The 19570-nt window shown below is 32.9% G+C and overlaps 1 protein-coding gene across 1 annotated transcript in view; it reads left to right on the top strand.

Moving 5' to 3' along the window:
* The window catches only part of LOC106790414 (hemicentin-2), a 96147-nt gene that overhangs the window by 44546 nt on the left and 32031 nt on the right, over positions 1–19570 (top strand). Inside the window, exon 2 of the mRNA XM_014755277.1 lies at positions 14379–14508. Within this exon, the coding sequence (XP_014610763.1) occupies positions 14379–14508 (130 nt within the window). The remainder of the gene's footprint in view (positions 1–14378; positions 14509–19570) is intronic.

The raw sequence follows: 19570 nt of genomic DNA, 5'->3' as shown, positions 1-19570 counted from the left end.
ATATCCCTTCTTTTCCGAGTCTTTCTACGGTCTCTTTCTTTCTTTCTTTCTTTCTCTATTTCTTTCTCTCACTTTTTCCTAGATCCTATGTGTCCTTTCAGAAGGAGTAAATAAGTAACCGGATACGGAAGTGCTAGGGAGTTTTATCTGTGCGCACCACAGAGATCTGTTTCCACCATGGTTATATTTTACCATCGACGTATCGCGTAAGGAGAAGTAAAGTAACGTTCTAGATTCGCATTTTCGAACGATATACGAGTACTTTCAGCTATCTGCAAAATATTTTACTCCGTCTAGTAAGTATCGACGTTCGATTCGTTCGCCACAATCGATAATTTAAATTCCTGGTTAAACGAACGAGATCTATCTCAAATCACATCTACATAGATATATATATATATATATGTGTGTAAATATATAGATATCTCTATATGTATATACATATGCATATGTATATATAGATACGTTTCAACGTCGATAACATTAAATTTGATATCAAAGAATCTGCCTCGCTTGCAAAAGGATTTCCTTTTCGAATCATTTCGATGGAATCCTATTGTCAAGAAAGGAAAATATTTTTCCTTACGAAACGTTTTTCTCGGATAATAAATAAATACGAGAAGAAATTTTCAAAGGGAATCGAAATAGTACCTCTGACCTTTATATCAGGTAATTGTTATTGCTTTCCTTTCAGTGGATCTACGATTAATCTTTTATTTCTTATACTTTTGATTTTTAATATATTGAAAAGAGGAACAAGAAATAACGGTTAGATGGGGAAATTAATGATATCTATAGTCACATGTGTTGTAAGTCTTTATGTTATTAATATTTTGTAACTTAGTGTATTAACACAGTAATTATTCGTATGTTAATTATTAAAATATTATAATATTCCTTTATAATTTTGATCTTAAATAATACGTGTCGGTAAGTATGCCAGTGAAACAAGTAAAAAAAAACTTGAAAAAATTAATATATTCTATATTATTTATTATAATATATTAAAATGAAATCTATTATAAAATGAAGCATCAAATAAATTTAAAACATTTGATTCTATACATTTATTACACTATCATAATTACCGATACACATATAATATACGTTACTTTGTACTTCATATTTAACGTAAAACCGACCAACGATTAACGTGTCATTATTTATGCTGATTACAAGCCACCCAAAATGTTTGTTCTTTGGTTAGAAGGAATTTATAGAGGCAATGTAGAGGATCATGAAAAATATAGTAGCATCGATGTTGGATATCTCGTAATAGTGTAGCCATCATCGTTTTCGTTGGTAGCTGGTATATAATAGTAGTGATGTACATCATCGGCATCGAGTAAGAAGGCACCATTGGAATAACGCTAAAGTGCTGTTAGGAGATGACAGTCGTTTGTCTTGTATGTCGCTTATATACGAAAACAACTCTAAATGATGACTATCATTTGTAGAGTACTTTGGTGGCTCTAGCATGATCTATGTATTTGCTCTATGGTATACGAAATTCTATTCGTTATTTCTTTGAGATTTTTATATATAGCATCATCGAAAAGAAATAATTATTAATATTATTCTTTAATTTGTGGTTATAACAAAATAGAACAATTTACTATTTTTTAATTATTTTATCAATTCTACGCTGATATTGTTAAAGATTTAGGTATTATATTTTCTTTTGACATTTCTTTTAAATCTCGTAGTTTCAGTTTATTAGGAGTTATTTACAGAATCTCAAAAACTCTTTATAAAAATGATAAAATATTAAAAATTGTTTATTATCAAATAGTACATCCAATTTTTAAATATGGTAGCATTATCTTATCCTCATATTGTAATTCAACTTTATGTATCGTACTAAATACTACTAGTACTTATGTATTGTATTAAAACTTATGCATTAAAAAATTATTAAATAAATTATTCTCTATATCTCTAGTATTAAAAGAAAAAATAAATTCTATTTTGAATAAATTTTATAAATCCTTTAAAGAAGATTGATAATATATCGGGACGATAAGAAGAATGTCATGAAAGTATCACTTGTTAAGGTGAAATAAACAAGAAAAAAAGTCAAGCACTCGAGTGAACTCTGTTAAGATCTATCTATCCTCGTTGCTAAAGAAGACCGATCGAAAGTCATTCGAGTTTCGGTCAACATGATTCTCAAGGAGATACGAAAAGTTTTTGAGGAGCAACGTTCGATTTTTAGGCTTGACGAGGACGACAACGAGGATGACAACGATGACGAGGATGAGACAAGAGCCGAGAAAAAAAACGAAGAAGAGGAAGTAAAAGAATGAAGAAGGAGAGAGGAAGAACAGAATGATGGGTAGGGGGGGGTGAGGTAAGTATAAGATGTTGCAGAGGGTTGAAGAGATAAAAAGAGATGGATGGATGCACATGGCGCGCAGTTCGAAAGTGGTCGAAACCACAGGTGGTGCAGGATAAGCGAGATATCTTCTACGAGAAGAAGAAGAAGAAGAAGAAGAAGAAGAAGAAGAAGAAGGATAAGATGGTGCTAGTAAGAAATAAGAACACACGGGGTTGGGAGAGAATGTGCTATCATTGGGTAACCAGTCGCTAGATGATACATGTAGAACATGCTTGCACAAATTTTCTTCATTTAACCTTAACTAAAAATATGATACACTTTTTTTTACTTCAATATTTTTTTTTCAATATATGTAATATATTATAATATTTACATATTTCTAATTGACATTCAAAAAAAATGGGTTATTTTTTTGTCTATCTAATAAGTATAATTAATTGTTTAAGCGATCGCGCGCGCGTAAGTAGAAAATCGAATTTTCTAAGTCAAACGAGTGGAAGTTTAGTTTGTAAGCAAGTTAAATTTTCTCCGAAGTTTTGTATGCCTTTGGGAATAAATGAAAGGAAGAAAGAAAGAAAGAAAGGAAAAGAAAAAAAGAAGAAAGGAAGAAAGAAAGATCGAAAGAGCTTTTTCTCGCTTTCGTAGGTTTATTTCTTTGAAGGATCAGAGATGCGTTTAGGACGGACAGACGGTGAACCAGAAGGTCATGCGAAGGGACCGAGACGAGCGGAATTTGGCACGCGTGTGGCATACGGAAATACAAGTTAACAGAGAGAAAATGTAGAAACAAGCAACGGCTATTCTAGCCACGATTTTCACGCTCCTAAGAGCATTCCGTTTGTCTAGGAAAAATGGTAAGCGAAATAGACTCGCGTAAAGAGCGCATTTTTCGAACTAGAAAAAGGGGATGAACAATAAGAACGGGAAAAGGGGTTGGACAGTAAACTGAGAAACCCTTTCTCTCAAAGTGGACAAAAATTTGTCCAATTTATATACCTATAGTATTACAAAAAAGGAACTATTGCTCACGGTCTCTCGTTTCTTTTAAAAGGGTCTTTTATCTTGAATTACGGTTATTTTAGAAGGACGATAGCCAAAAGGTATAGCAGCTATCATTAGATGACCATTATGTGCAACGAAGAATAAATGAAATTGTATATCTAGTTACTAATAGAATTTAATTAAATCATATTGTCAATCGATACTCTTTTAAACATATTTCAATGAATAACCTTAATTAAGAGATTTATTTTCTACAATATGTGTGTATATTTTATAAATGTAAATTTGTATCCAAAGATATATTTTTAATTTGTTTTTGTTACTCTGATGTAAATGACACGTAATCGCATGCGTTTGAGTTTATTCGTCGAGGGATTTAGGGGTGGGTACGATAAACCGATAAATCTTAAGGGCCGAAAGGGCCGAAAGAACCGAGAGCACGTATTACCAGCCCGACAAATTACTCGTTGCGTCGCAAGAGAATTCGCCGTACGTCGTGATAATAATTGAGTGAGAGGAATTCCCTGACCTTTTTTTTTCCCCTCGATTCTTTTTTTATTCTTCCCTTTTTTTTGTTTGTTTTTTTTCTTTTCCTTTTTTTCTTTTTTTTTTTTTTATTTTCATATATTCAGCCAACAGGAATATTATTCACGGCGCGTCAGGAGGCTCGTAAAAGCAGGATCCACATAATTGCTTGGTTTACACCGTCGAACGCATATTTTCTTTCTTTTTTTTTTTTTTTCTTCTCTACTAATCTCGCCGTTCAAAATACGTCGATCAACTTTTTAAAGGGTTAATATCGAAATCATCGATTATGCTTTCCTCGGTCGTATAGTTATCGTTCCATCTGTAGAATACATAATTGCCATTGAAACACGACAAATATGGTTGAAATATACGTTGAACGATATCCCACCTCGGTAACGAGAAAATGTCGATATTTTTGTCCGATATTACCTGAAATTATTAATTTTCATTTAACATCCAATTGTTCTACGTACGTATCAAGGGGAAATATATTGTCCCATCGATAAAGTTCATAGATATTTGCTCGGTATGATTTGTTATATCCAACATTTTGGGTCCAATGTAATATAATTTTTGTATTTGATTTGATAATGTATAGCCTATAGCATAAAAATGTTTTTTCCGATATTTATATATGTATATATTTGGTGGAGTAAATATATAACGTTTTATTCGATGAAAATCTTGTATTCAGTATACCATATGAAAAAAAAAAAAAAAACAAAATCCTACTCGAATCGTAATATAACGATACTGTTAAGCGTCAAGAAGAGCCACGTGAAACTTGTTCGGTCCGTAAGTCATACGCACTCATAGCTGAGATTAGTTTTTTTCTTTAACGCCTCTTGAAAACCATGAAGATTTTCGTATCGTGGCGGCTGCATCGTGTAAAAGCTGTCGCTCGTAAAAACTGAGAATTACCGTGGAAGGAGGGGGAGGAGTTCGTTGAGAGGAAAGTGTAGAAGGAACAGGTCCGTTCGATGCTCTCTTTGTTTTCTTCCAAATGTTTTTTCTTCTTCTTCCTCTTGATACAAATTAAAAAAAAAAGAATTTTATAAATTTATGATATAATCTTTTTTCTTTCTTCCATCTTTCAAATTAAACTCTTATTATTAATCATATATCTACTATCATTAGTATCTGTCCTTATTCTAATCGTATAATGTAATACACGACTATGTGATTTAATGATACACGTAACTTGAAATATTTCACCATAAATTTTCTAACGCATAACGCAGGTATAAAAATTGATCAGACAAATTGGACGATAATTTGACCGTCATTCGAAAATATTTTTTTTAAATCTTTAAGATATTATTAATTTTCCATGTGCAATAATGATACTAAGGTAAGATTTAAAAGTAATATTGATCGTAGAATATTTGGCGAGTTCCATGTATGTATTCACGAATGCGTGCGTACCTTCGCATATTTTATACGTATACGTATACATATGTATAAATATACGGGCCGTAACTCATATAAGAGAGATTAATGTCTGCTAGCGTGGCTCGGTAACTGTAAAGCTCTCCGTTACAGAGAACTGCTCAGTTCCATACGAAAGCTGTTACTCGCAGCGTTGGAAAACAGACGTTGGAATCGTGATGCGACTATAGAACCTCGTAAAGAGAAGTTTAAAACGCGTAGTAGTTTCTTAGAAAGTACAAAGGTACTGAAGAAAAGGATCGGCTAGAAACTAAAGAGATCGAAGATTCCGCTTGGCAAAATATGAATCGTGCGAAAAACTGCACACCTACCAATGACTTTAAAAATACCTCATGCATAAATAGCTAGCTAAACGATTTTCACTTATCTTCCATTGGGGGATTCTATATCTTTTTTTTTTACCGAAGGAAAATTTTTACGTGGAAAGGCCTTTCTTTTATATATTTTTCTTTTCTGCGCATTGAATTCAAGCCCGCAGTAGCTTTGTATATATATATATTGTATATATGTATATGTATACGTTCCCAACGCTAATATATATCCTTAAGTGCCAGGCACGGCGTGCTGCTCGGGCACTTACCACTACCGATAGCCCAACCCTCTTGGTTCCCTTTTTACCCCTTCCTATCAAGCATACCCCTTTTTATATCCCCCTTCGTGTTCTTTCTTGGCTTCTCTTCGGTTCACGCCTTTTATTTTTCCATACTTCGAGCTCTCCTTCCTTCCCTTCCCTTCCCTTCTCTTCTCACTCGTTCAGGTTTCATGTTTTTCTCTTTCAATCTTTATTTTTTTTTTCTCTTTTTTCCCTCTCTCTCTCCCTCTCTCTCTCTCTCTCTCACTTTTCTCTTATCACGAATCTTTTGCCATAACAGAGCACGTGTCTGCTCGAATATCCGGAATCTTCTAGCGGTTATTTTTAAAATAAAATCTCAACGTTGGTGGAAAGTCCAAAATTTGCCGATGGATGGATTAATTGAAACATACGAGGAACGGAAATACGTGACATCGATACGAAAGTAGATAGTACCATTGGCGCATATCTATATATATACGTATCTCTCTAGTGAAATTCCGTGTTCATCTAAAATATTGATTATACATAGATATTTATGATTTCCAACGTCCAGAAAGTCGAATGATTTTGTTCGAAAGATTGAAATCAGACTTATAAATTTATAGAACACGTTACATAATTTGTAACTTTGAAGATTAATGTTTAAAAATAAGGGACTTTAAAAAAGAGTCGAAGCTGTAAAACGTCTTTGTGGGACTGTGCCAGATGTAAATTGTTGAGAATGAAAAGAGATGAGAAGTGGATGACGAGAAGGAGGGAAAAATGAGCGCAAACGTGACCATCCACGATGCAACGACCATACTAAACACTAATGAGTTAAAGAAGAAGCAATAATCTCCGAAGAAGATCTAAGGTTTTTTTTTTTATAATAGTTACACTTTTCGCGAATCACTAATACATTAGAGAATAATTCGGTGATGTATATAATCTCATTCCAGAGTGAGGGAATATCGTCAAAGGGAATCCCTAAAAGTGTGGCTAGTCGTGCATATACTGCAATGTTAAGCTATTTAACATCTACTTATTCGTTATAAACATGCAATGTACAAACGCATCACGCGAAATTACGATTTCTAGAAACTAATACTTTTTGAATTTAATTTATAGAACTTTCTAAATTATATTCGATTTGATACATTAAAATATATCGAATGTAAATTAATTAATTTGAAGAAAATTATGTTTATCTTCATTAAATCACCACAGATTTTGTTTATTAACTAATTACAAAGACGCAATAATGATTTATGATTATTACAGAGGTACAATAATTACGAGAAAGATCTTCTTGATACATGATAACACTTATTACTTCTTTAATTAACAATTCAATTTTCTTTTCAATAAGGTTCATCTTTAATAACATTTCGAAATTCGTTCTTTCATTAGCATATCGCGAATCTAAAATTTTATTTACGATTAGAACTTGAAGAAAAAAGAAGAAGACCTGCTAGAAATGGTAATTTTACTTATTTGCTTATTCGATAATACGGGAGGTAAGAATTTAAATGAAATGGAATAAACGTAAGAGGTGTTCGATATTTTCTATGACGAAACGATTACGCATATATTAAAAAAAAAAAAAAGAGAGAAGAAAAAAAGAAAAAGATTTATATATATAAAAAGAAAAAATAATCTACTGCAATGAAATAATATAAAATAAAATTTATGAATATAAAGTAAGATATAGCAGATAATTAATATAAAATAAGACAAGGTAATAGGTAGAAATATTTATTAATACTACTACTACTACTCTACTACTACTACTACTACTACTACTAGGCCGAAAAAGAGAAAGAGAAAAGGCACATGCTGCTTGTAGTTTGGCTCGGTCGTCGCACGGTAAAAGTTGTAATTACAATAAATCGCGTTGTAATTGCCGCGGCAATTACCGGCGAGAGCGAAGCAGCCGCCAAAGACTCGTAAATAAAGTCATGCTTGCGCGAAAGCTTCGAGAGCTAGTAGAAAGGGAAAGAAAACGAAAAAAAAAGAATCACCAAAAGAGAGAATGAGAAAAAGCTTTTCTCGTAGCAAAAATCGTTCCGTTAGTCGGTCCACCTCCTTCGTTCGCTCGTTATTCGTTAAGTTTTTTTTTTATTCACTTTTTGTTGTTGCGTTCTTGCAAACTCCGATTGTGTTCCATTCGCACCAAGTTGATCTGTTTTTCGCGAATACGATAAACATGCTGGTTCATTAACAGCATTTCCAAGCATTGTTTCGATTCAATCAAATGAACAGAATCGTTGAAATCAACCGTTATTGAACAATCCGTTAAGATCAACTACAACCCTATTTTTCTTTTATACATTTTCGATTTGTTCCACTCGTTTACTCGAATAGATTTTTTTTTCTTTTTCTTTTTTACTCTTCGCGCTAGTTCGGCTTTAAAACCCGACAACGTTGCGTTCTTGCATATTTTCCCTTTTTTTTTCTTTTTCTTTTTCTTTTTCCCTTCTTCCATGACGCGCGGACTACGACGTAACAAAAACATACGACGAGAATTTTCTTTTTTTTATGCAGTAATTAGAAATCTTAAAGAAATCCTTCGACGTTATATTATTTACGATAAATTATTTACGAAATATAAAATTTGCATTTGTGAAATAAATATTTATATTGAAGTTTATAATTGTACGGTTGTGTAATTTATCTTTTCTTTTCTTTCTTTTAGCAATTTTATTTATCATTAATTAACCTGTTAACTTGGGACGATCGGTCATTGGAAAAATACAAATTATGAGATTTCATATTTACTACGGGCATGACTAATTAATTTGTCCCGGCAAGTTTGCGATGACATGGACAGAGTGCCGTTTTAAGTAAATCAATTCATCTCTCGGTTAAAATAACTAATATTCTCGTTGATTATTATTCTTTTCTTTTTGAAATATATTATAATAAAATAATATTAAATGTAACGAAATAGAAGGCCACGTCCAATAAAAGTTCTTTTTCAAATCTATATGAATTTCATAAATCTCGAGGTTTTGTCTTAGATCGATTAAAAAATATGCGTGACTTAGGAGAACTTGTGTAAATTAAACAACAAATTTTCGTTTCTAGTTCGTTTTTTATTCGTAGATTTCTATTTTTGCGTTGGTATATTGTGGACCTTTAACGTTAACCAAGCGTAGGCATAATTAATGCGCGATCAATCATACAGAATGTATATCCAACGCTGACTCGTACGTCCGTATATTTATGCAAATGAGAGTCGCGTGAATCGAACCGAACGGCTATCGATAAATCTTCATCTGAATATTTCAGTACTTTCGTTATTAAATTTCTTTTGGATGAGAGAGAAAGCGAGAGAGAGAGAAAGAGAGATATACAGAAACAGAGAGTTATGAATTTTTCTTCGAGATTAATATTTTATTTCAGCATTAGCATGTGATCATTTTAGGAAAGATTAGGATCATTAACTATTCGTAAACACGATTCTTAGATTTTCTTTGGAAATAAGAATTTTAATTAAGGATACATTATGTGTACAGATAAGATTAATTTTTATATTTAATTTATAGATAAATTATTTACATACGTATTTATATATGTAATAACAGTAATAAATAAAAAAAAAAAACTATATTCTTCATTTTTTAACACTTACAATTTCGATAATACGAAGTTCCGCATAGCTACGCCATATTTTTCACATTAACAAATGGGAAACTATTCATTTTCTATAAATCTTATGAAATATCAAAATATATATAGAAAGTCATTATTACATCTCAATTACTAAAAATTATAGGATGTGAGAAAATCGTACCGTAAAATTACTCGCGAGTAACATTACATAAATGTCATCAACATTTCCCCATTATTAATACTTTTTATCTGATTGAAAGTGAATAGTAAAAAATATAAAAAGTTTTAAACATAGGTCCATTAACTATCCACGTATCACGGATACTAATTCGATTTCAAACGATTCCTTCTATCTACGTTTGAAGTTTTTTTTAACATTAGTCGACGATTACATAGTTTTCTAAGCGGAACGTGGTTTGAGAGGAGGACTAACTCTCAATCAAATGAGAAAGTAGCCTCGAGGTCCGGTTTTTAAACATACCTCGTTTCTTCTTTATTTCTTTACTTTTACAATCGTTGAAGAAAGAAATGCATACACACCCACATATATATATATATATATATGCATTCGTATATATCTTTCTTTGTATTCATCTATCTTTCTTTTTTCATTTCTTTCTTTCTTTCTTTCTTTCTTCAGCGTTTGCCCCGTTCGTGTTAATGCTTCTTTTATCGTCGAATCAATTGTATGAGGAAATGGCAAAAGAAGTAGTGGGAGAAGAGTCATCTAAATAATGGTCGGCTTTCTGGCTAATTGCTTGCCTTAAATCGTGAATAGGTTCGTTACGTTCGAGGTCATTACTGTAAGCCAGTTTCCGTCAAGTTTATGTGCACTACCAAGAGAAGAAAGAAAGATTGTGTGTATGTGTGTGTGTGAGTGGGTGGATCTGAGAGAGAAAGAGAGAGAGAAAATAATAAACGCGACAAAGTAGAAAGCTAGTAGTAAATATGTGCAAGTACTTACTTATCTACAAAGAATTCCAAAAGATTCGTTCGAATGTTTTATTTCATTTCCTTACTATAAAAGAAGATCAAACAGTAATAAAACTGGTTGAGTAAATTAACGAAAAAGAAGACGAAGAAGAAGAAGAAGGAAGTTATTTTGATTTGATCATTTAAAAAGATTATTATTACCGCTTTCCGCGTCGAACCATTTCTGCTCGAGTTTTCATTCAATCCATTTGACATTTTGACGCATTAAATAAATATGTCAGCGTGTACAACCGGTGGTAACACACTGCTTGAATAGAAAGTTTTTGCGCGTACTGTCAATGGATACACATGGCTCGGAACTTTTAAATATAAGTTTTTTTTTTCTGAATAGGGTTGTTAATACCAATTCAAATACATACATACATACATACATACATACATACATATTATTATAATATGTCGAAACGCGTAGAAGTATATCAATAGCTGAGAGAGAAATAATAAAACTCGAAAATGATCTTCGCTCGATTTAAACACAAACGAACATCAGCGTCTAATTTCGAAAGCATTCACGTTTGATTCAGACCACATTCACATTTATCTTTGAACGGAGATAAACGGGCGGATCCAGGAGAAGGCGTCTGCCGATTTATCGGAAGCTGCTAGTACCTTCGATGAAATAACCTTGTAGCTCATTCGTTCTCCGACGTTACCGAAGAGTAAAGGAGAACCTATGAACGAACGAACGAACGAACGAACGAACGAAGAAAATAAAAAAGAAAAATAGGATTGACTTTCAGTCGTAGATATAAAAAAGAATAATAAACTTTTGGTATACCGAGAAAGAAGAGTATGCCGGGCCCCGGGAACTATAGTTTATGAGATTCGTGGAAACCGAATGATTACTTATTTATGGCCAGAAGGGAAGACGTAACTGTATGGTACTAGTATAGCGAAGGGAAAAGAAGAAGAAGAAGAAAAAAAAACAGAATAGAAAAATACGAAAAAAGGGAGAGAAGAGAAGCTGCGCGCTCGTACGCACGTTTTGATGTTTCCACTAATCGAACGTTCGAGCTTACTACGTTCCGCAAGCTGACGGGATTCGTTTTCCACATAGAAAAGTTATTTATGGGATTCCTTATAATGCCACCGTGTAGATATCTCTCATTTTGTCTTTTCTTCAACTTCCTCGAACGACGTGGGCGTTTATGAACAAATCGCGATACACTATTACATCCTGCTCTCGAAAAGTCAACGACGTTGACAAAATGAAGAAGAAGAAGAAGTCGTTTTGTTGTTATTCAACGAATTCTAATTTTGAATTTTTGAAACGATTCCATGCGTGTAACTCGAAATTAATCGATAACATTCTAATCACTTTCAATTAACAATTTATTGTAAACACATTTTTGATTTATTTATACTATTCATTCGAGCATCGTTAATTGCTAATATAAATATTATACAATTTACGATATATCAACAAATATATACATATAATTCGTAATTTTGAAGAAACACATTTTCCCCAGGGAAATGAAAAAAAATAAAATCTATGAACGGTTATGTTGCAATTATTCAATGTTTGCACACGCAGAGATAGGATCGTTCCAACGATCGATTGGATCGAGTCGAGCGTAAAACTGGACCCATGGTGCGTGCGTTTAGCTATCGTGTCCGTTCGTTCGTTCATTCGTTCGTTCGTTCGTTAGTTCCTTCGTTCGTCCATTCGTCCGTTCGTTTATTCGACGAGAGCGACGTTATGTGTCTCCTCGTATTGCTTCACGCGACAGGTGAACACACCATTAAGGTCAACCTCGTAGCAAGTTTCCCGAACAGGGTGCAATAAACTATAGAAGAATGAGGATGAGTGAGAAAGGTGAGGAAAAAGAAAAAGATCGAATAGCTTGACTATCCGGTCTCTGAGATACTTTTACACGCTAATGTACTCCTTCTTTCCTGTAATTTTTCCTTCACCATCAACGTCTCCAACAAAAATGGAGAAAGGAAAAGTAATACAAGTATTAAACGTATGTTCGTATCTTTTTTTTCTTTTTCTCATTATTCTCATTCTTTCTTTCATAATGTTCCGTTGAATTGACAATAATCGATCGAATTGATTGAATAAAAAAAGAAGGAATATTGATTATAATTTATTCAGTATTTTCTCTCGTCCAAAATTATAATTCTTGATGATAAAGGTTCATAAGGAACTTGGACATGAAAAAAAAGTAGAACTTAATTTAACTAAGTTGGACGTTTCGTCCCTTTATTGGGACTTCTTCAGCAACTTAATCTTTAAAGTTCAGCGTCTTTTTTATATTATTTTTTTATTATTTAAATTATTATTTTTTTTTTTTTTATATATAATTATATACTTATTATTATTTTTTTTATTATATAAAAAAGACGCTGAACTTTAAAGATTAAGTTGCTGAAGAAGTCCCAATAAAGGGACGAAACGTCCAACTTAGTTAAATTAAGTTCTACTTCTTTTCATGTCCAAGTTCCCTATGAACCTTTATCATCAAGAATTGATTATAATATATTTATTTTTATTTGTTTTATATTATTCTCTCCTTCTTATTATATATCCTTTTCTTTCAGATTCAAATCATCTTGTTGAATAATTTAACAGTTTTGAAAGAAGAAAGCGTGTTATGCAATAGTTCTTATTCTGTAATACTTAACAGTTAAATTAAGGGTTAGATACTAGTTTCATTAGAATCATAAGATGTAAGGAGGGTGTAAAGGATTCTTGCGAGAAACTTGTTAAGACATGATAATTCTATCAACATGTAAATCTAATTGAGTAACGACGCGCCCTACGGTTGCGACATCAGACATCCACTTAATCGTTGTCACATTCATAGAGACTTAAAGAAACTTTCTTCCTTGGCCATTCACTTACCTCCAATTTCACTTTTCAACTTTGTTTACATCGTTATTATTATTTTTATGTGTTATTAGATTGAATTACTAGGAGTAGCAATTAATTCATGTCATTTAAACAAATTTAGTATTATATTTTTATAAAGTAATCATACATATTTTATTCTTCGAAATAATCTCCATTATTTTTTCGATAATTTTGTTCATCTTTCAGGTAAATGTTGAATTTCTTGACGAAAAAAAGGTTGGCGATTTTGACGCAATAAATTAAATGTCGAAGCACCGAATTATAATTATTACATCTAATAATAGTTGTCTCTTTTTTCCAAAAAACAACTTTCTAACTAAATGAATGTAAACGTATTTTACACTTTTGCGTTCGTTATAGTACAGTCATTTGTATTAGTGATAACGAACCATTTTCTTTTTATGGTCGCAGTGGGTAAAAGTCAAACAAAAAATGTTTTATTTATCAGTCGCAGGACAAATATTTGAACGAAGTATTTAGAAATCAGAAACAAATTCAACATTTAACTTTTTAATTAATTTCTAATGAAATGAAAAACACAAAATATGAAAATTTAAATGTTTCATTTTATTTTTAATCAATGTAAAATTTTCAGGTACTACGAGATGATAGTTAAATTTTTGCATAAGGAAATAATTATACTCATAAATGTTGTGATTCTAATGAAAATGAAATACAGTAGTAAATATATTGATATTTTTTCAATTTTGCTTTTAGTGAGAGTTGGAAATCACAATTTTTGGGAAAATGATGTTTAAAACTGTAATTAAATTTTTGTAAAATTCACGGGTTCAATATTAAACTTTCCTCACAGGTTCTCACCATCGTTATTTCACATATCGTAACTATATATTTATTATAATGAAAATGAATTAATATAAGTTTCCTTTTTTTAAGGAGGGTGGAAATTTCAACAGATAAAACAACCTAAATATTACTCTATAATTTCTGTTAATTTATAAAAAAAAAAAACTTGCAAAAAGAAATATGATAAGAAGAAAGATCTATTACATCGTATTTTTGTTCTCGTTTAATTTCAGTGCCAATTACAACGATAGAAGGTGTGTTGGGAAATAAAGCGCATCTACCGTGCGATATACATGCGCCGAACAACGACGACATAAACATGGTGCTCTGGTTCAAGGAAGATGGAAGTGAACCGATTTACAGGTAAATCACGTACATGTACGAACGACGTATCGTTCATCGCAGTGTAATAAGTAAATCATTTTATTATAACGCATCGGTTAGAAAATCTCGTCTTTTGCATTTATGCTTCAGAGAATAAAGCTAAAAATCTGATAGATGAAATTGTATTATATAGGAACTATTCGAACGATTTTCATTCGGATCACGTCGATAGTTTCTCCTTCGAGATCGCCTAACTTCATCTCTTTCTTTTCTTCCTTTTCTCTAACATTTTCTTTCATCGATTCAATGATAATGGGAAAGTTCTCTCGTTTCGACATGCACGTTCGACGTCCTAACTTTGTCCCTCGTTTTATTGAAAAAAATTCCAAGAGAAAAAAAGAGAAGAAATTCTCATCGCTTTGGGTTATCCCGTTCACGGATCTACGTCTTTCGCATCGAATTTGGAAGAGAGACAGCGAATGAGAGAGTGTAAGAGAGAGAGAGAGAGAGAGAGAGAAGGAAAGAACATAAGAATGACAAGAATGTCGATGACATCGCATGCAGTTAAATTTCTTTCTTCTTTTTATTCAAAAATAATGATCATCAGGTTTCCTTACATGTGAACTCTATAGAAAATGTATAATTCATCATAGTGACATTTATCAAATATATTCGCGATTTACGTTACTATAATATTATTTATAAATATTCTTACAATATATGAGCTTTGAAATGATCTTAGATAACGTTACGAGATATTTTATTAAATTAATTCGTATTGTAGTTAGATATACATTTTAAATAATGTACCACGATTATATCACATATTATATAAAATGACGTTTTCAAGAATGAAAAGGGTAAATTTGAAGAGATAAGAAAATAAAGAAGGGTTGCAGGGAATGAAACACATAACCAAGACTCGCATCAACTCTTGTAAAGTAAGTTTAATCTTTACTACGACAAGAAAGTTTATATTTAAAAGCGACCTCGCGTATTCGTACATTTTCTCTAGTAGATTCCAGCCCTTGTCAGAAAGCCACTCCCCTCCCCTCTCCGCTCTCCTAAGCCGTCTTCCTTCTCGTGGCGACACAGTAAAATATTTATTGTGCGACATCCTCCTATTCGCTTATCGTACGTGCCACAGACTGTTATGCGAAGATTCTTTTCGCGTTTCTCTTCTCTTTCTTCGTAGAAAACATTTTTCTTATTTTTCGTCTTTTTCTCTTTTATTCATAACTTTTTATTCCTTTCCTTTACTCATATTTATTGTTCATTCGTTCGTTCATAACGATCAGCATACGGATTTTCTAAACGTATAAAACTTTAAACGAAATTTTTAAGAATTTAAATCAAGATGTAACCTAGTTTCGCGTTTAAAAAATCAAACATAGATTTCATTGTATAAAATATTGAAAATCTTTATCATTTATATATTAGATAACAATTGCGTAACAATTGCTAATCGACACAAAAAAAAATACAGATAATAATAATTATTTATATTATTATTATCCTATCATTCCTACAACTGCACTTTAATTATTATTATTATTATTATTATTATTATTCAGATTTCTCGGCACGGAGCCGGTGATACTGAGGATCGTATGTACATACGTCAAGTACGGTCCTCTTACAGAACGTTTATAATTTTACAATCAGGTCCTTTTATTGTTATTGGCATCTACAGTGGCAAACAAGTTTCTAGGACCACTGTTTTCATATTTTGCTCGTCGCGGGGCCTTTGGTTTTACAAATCAAGTGGCTAAATATAGTTTCGATCAGCCAGCACGATGGCCTGGTGCATCTTTGACGTTTGTTGTTTCTGGTGGACGAAGTTCTGAAGCGAGTTTATTTGTTTCACGTGGATCTCAGAGATGTTGATGAGCCCTTTCCCTCTTTCGGGCCGTGATATGATCAGCTTCTTGCTGATTTTGGATGGTGGTACTTGTTTGCCATGAATTTGGTTCTTATCATTCATTGAAAATTCTCCAAGTCAGTCAAGATCCACTGTATTACATCGAATGAGTATGTCAATACTTGAATTACATAGCTACTAGTAAGATTTTCTCTCATCATTATCATCGTGTCTTAGCTTAGTTTATGTATCGTTTCATTTGGCACAAGTACCGAGTCTCGTAAACGATCGTATCAGGCACATAAGCTAAACTTATCCATTTCTGAGAGCTGATTGACTCATTAGTGCCAGAGAGCGAACTAATGAACCATTAATTTGCACGCGATAAATCAGTTGCCTGGCCGCAATGACTACTCTCCTTCTCTCTCTCTCTCTCTCTCTCTCTCTCTCTCTCTCTCTCTCTCTCTGCGTACGCAAAACATACACAGGCATAGATATATATATGTATATATATATATACAGGCATATGATCGTCTACCTAAAGTTATTCATGGAATCTCCAATGAAACGTTAATGCGAGCATGATTCGTACATACTATACAAATAAACTTTACATCTACGATCTGTGTATGTATATTCGTGAAGTATTGAAACAAACTGTGATGATTGCTTCAAACATATTTCTTCGTTTATCCGTCAGCATTTCTCCTTTTCTCTTTCTTTCTCTCTCTCTCTCTTTCATTAATTTATCTTCTTCTCTGTTTTTTCTTTTTCTTTTTTTTTTCTTCCTATCTGCACCAGGATTCACATATTAGTTTTTAATGGAACTTCGTGTAACGTCGCGTATTCGTATATCCCCCAAGGATGGTTATAGAGAGTGAAAAGAGTGAGACTAGAGAAAAATGTAGTGGGTGACATCGACGTAAATAAAAAATGCCAGGTATGTGACACTTTCATGTTTTCTACGTACAACGATAATAACGAAGGTCGTTGTTCTGAAGATAACGCAACGCGTTAGAGATGATAAATGTGGGCTAACGTGTGAAAACAAGAATAGAGACTCATAAGAGAGTTTTAATATGTTTCAAGAACAATATTATTCTTTCATATATATTTTTTTTTTGTGAATATTATTATCTATCGATATGCAATAATTTTATAGAAACTTAAATATTATGTGAAACCACTGAAATGGCCACATTGAACTATTTAAAGTACCATACTCTTCGTAAAAAGTACCCGAAACTCTCGACGATCTATATCCGATTCTATTCGAAATCCATTTGATTTTATTCGATGGACGAAAAGTTCCATGGTATTTCACTCTCTCCGATTCGCGCCTTACCCGGTGTCGTTTTCTCACTTGAAATTTAAAAGTGCTCATGTTCCGGTTGAGAGAGAAAAGGATGAGGGAGAAGGTTCTTTGAACAAAAAAAAAAAAGAAAAAAGAAAACAAAAAGAAAAAAGAGAAAGAAAGAAAAGTCGTTGTCATCAATATTCTATTTTTTACCAGTGAAAGAAAAGAAAACATAAAGAAAGAGAATAAGATAGAAGAATAAATGAGGAAAATAAAAGTACTCATTTTGGCTGCCACGTTTAGGCCAAATCCAATAGGATTATTTTAACCCTACTACTCTTCTGTGTTTATATTTATGTGTTTTTCTCTCTCTCTTTCTCTCTTTTCCTCTCTTTTTTGGGCTTGGCTAAAATATCTTGGCAATAAGGCGGTGAAAGTTCAGGACACTTGAGCGAACGTGCCAAATGTGGTGACTCGACATCGCTACGACCACAAGCCCATCGAACTTGTCGAACAGCCACGGAATAGGGCCAAGTATAATTCCACGGAAAAAGTAAAAGAACGAAGAATAAATATCCTGCCCTTATCGTTTTCTCTTAATCTCAACCCCTTACTAGGGATATTTTTCTTAAACAAAAAATTCGTCACGCTCTTGCGTGTCACGCTATGGTTTTTTGATCTAACGTTAAAGTTTCTGCAACGTAAAACATTTCGTTTTAATTATAATCGATTGTTTCAGAATAATTCGTTCGCTTAAATTCTTATTAAAAACTAGTGTCATACATTTAACGATAATAACAAAACAATATAATCGCATTTAAAAACGAATGATGTTTAATTATTATTGGATCCTTTAAGATCAGACTCGCGATATCTTGTCTAATAAGAGAGACAGAGAAAGAGAGAGAATTCGAGTTGTTATCAAAGTGTTCCTTTAATTAAATTCTCTCTAATTAATAGTATTTCTTTCTATTACACACTCTAATACAATTCTCTGATCTTTATTTTATTAGTGTTAAAAAAACGGTAGAATAAAATTAAACTATAAAAGTGCGAGCGCACGCATTGACATAACAGAATACGTGAGACACGATCGATTTAAGATTTTCTTCTCTTTAGCATATCTGCTAAATCATCGACGAATAAGTCTGATGAAGTAAAATCCTGATAAATAGTATTTCCTTTCTTTCTTACTTCTAAATGTTGACGATGACAGAATCTGAGAAACGATAGGAGAAAATCGCTTTCCAAGGTTATCGTTTGGGAGTTGAATGCCATGCTCGTTGTCGAACTATGGAACCAAGAGAAAGAGAAAGAGAAAGAGAGAAAAAGAGAATTGTTCGCGTAGAATAGTTTCACGTTTGTGAGGGGAATCTTCGCGAAGTGCGAAGTGGAAGAATTAAATCATATTTCATCGTCAATGCTGCGGAAGCGAGTGGAGTCGTGCCACCAGGATATCTTTGGGAATACTCAGTCACGAGCGGAAATCCGAACTCTCTTGCAGTCGTAGAACGCAATTTAACTTTTAGTCGGTCGCTCGTTCGTTCGTTCGTTCGTTCACTAGCTAGCGAGCTCGCGAGGAATCACCTTGCCTAGCATTCGCTTTCTCTCTTCCTCGTAATCTCCCGTTCTCTTGTTAAATCTTCTCTCTCTCTTTCTCTCTCTCTCTCTCTCTCTCTCTTTGTCTATTTGTCTCTCACTCTTTCTCTCGATCTCGCTCGCTTTCTCGGTTCCTACGGATGCTTAATATGCGATCATGCAGGGAGGATGGCTCCCAGGTGAGAAACTATGTTAGGTATACCTACTTCTCGTAGCCTTTTATCTACTTGAATTACAATTCACGTATGGTATCGTTCTTCTGCTAAAATCCCTCCTCTCTCTTTCTCTCTTTTACTCGTTTTTTATTCTTGTTCCCTTTTTACAGTTTCCATCTTAAAGCGGTA

This window comes from Polistes canadensis, unplaced genomic scaffold (genome assembly GCF_001313835.1).
Source record: "Polistes canadensis isolate GaletaPanama2010 unplaced genomic scaffold, ASM131383v1 scaffold_237, whole genome shotgun sequence".
NCBI classification, from domain to species: domain Eukaryota; kingdom Metazoa; phylum Arthropoda; class Insecta; order Hymenoptera; family Vespidae; genus Polistes; species Polistes canadensis.
The sequence above is the reverse complement of the archived record's forward strand: the minus strand, read 5'-3'. Positions and strand labels throughout refer to the sequence as shown.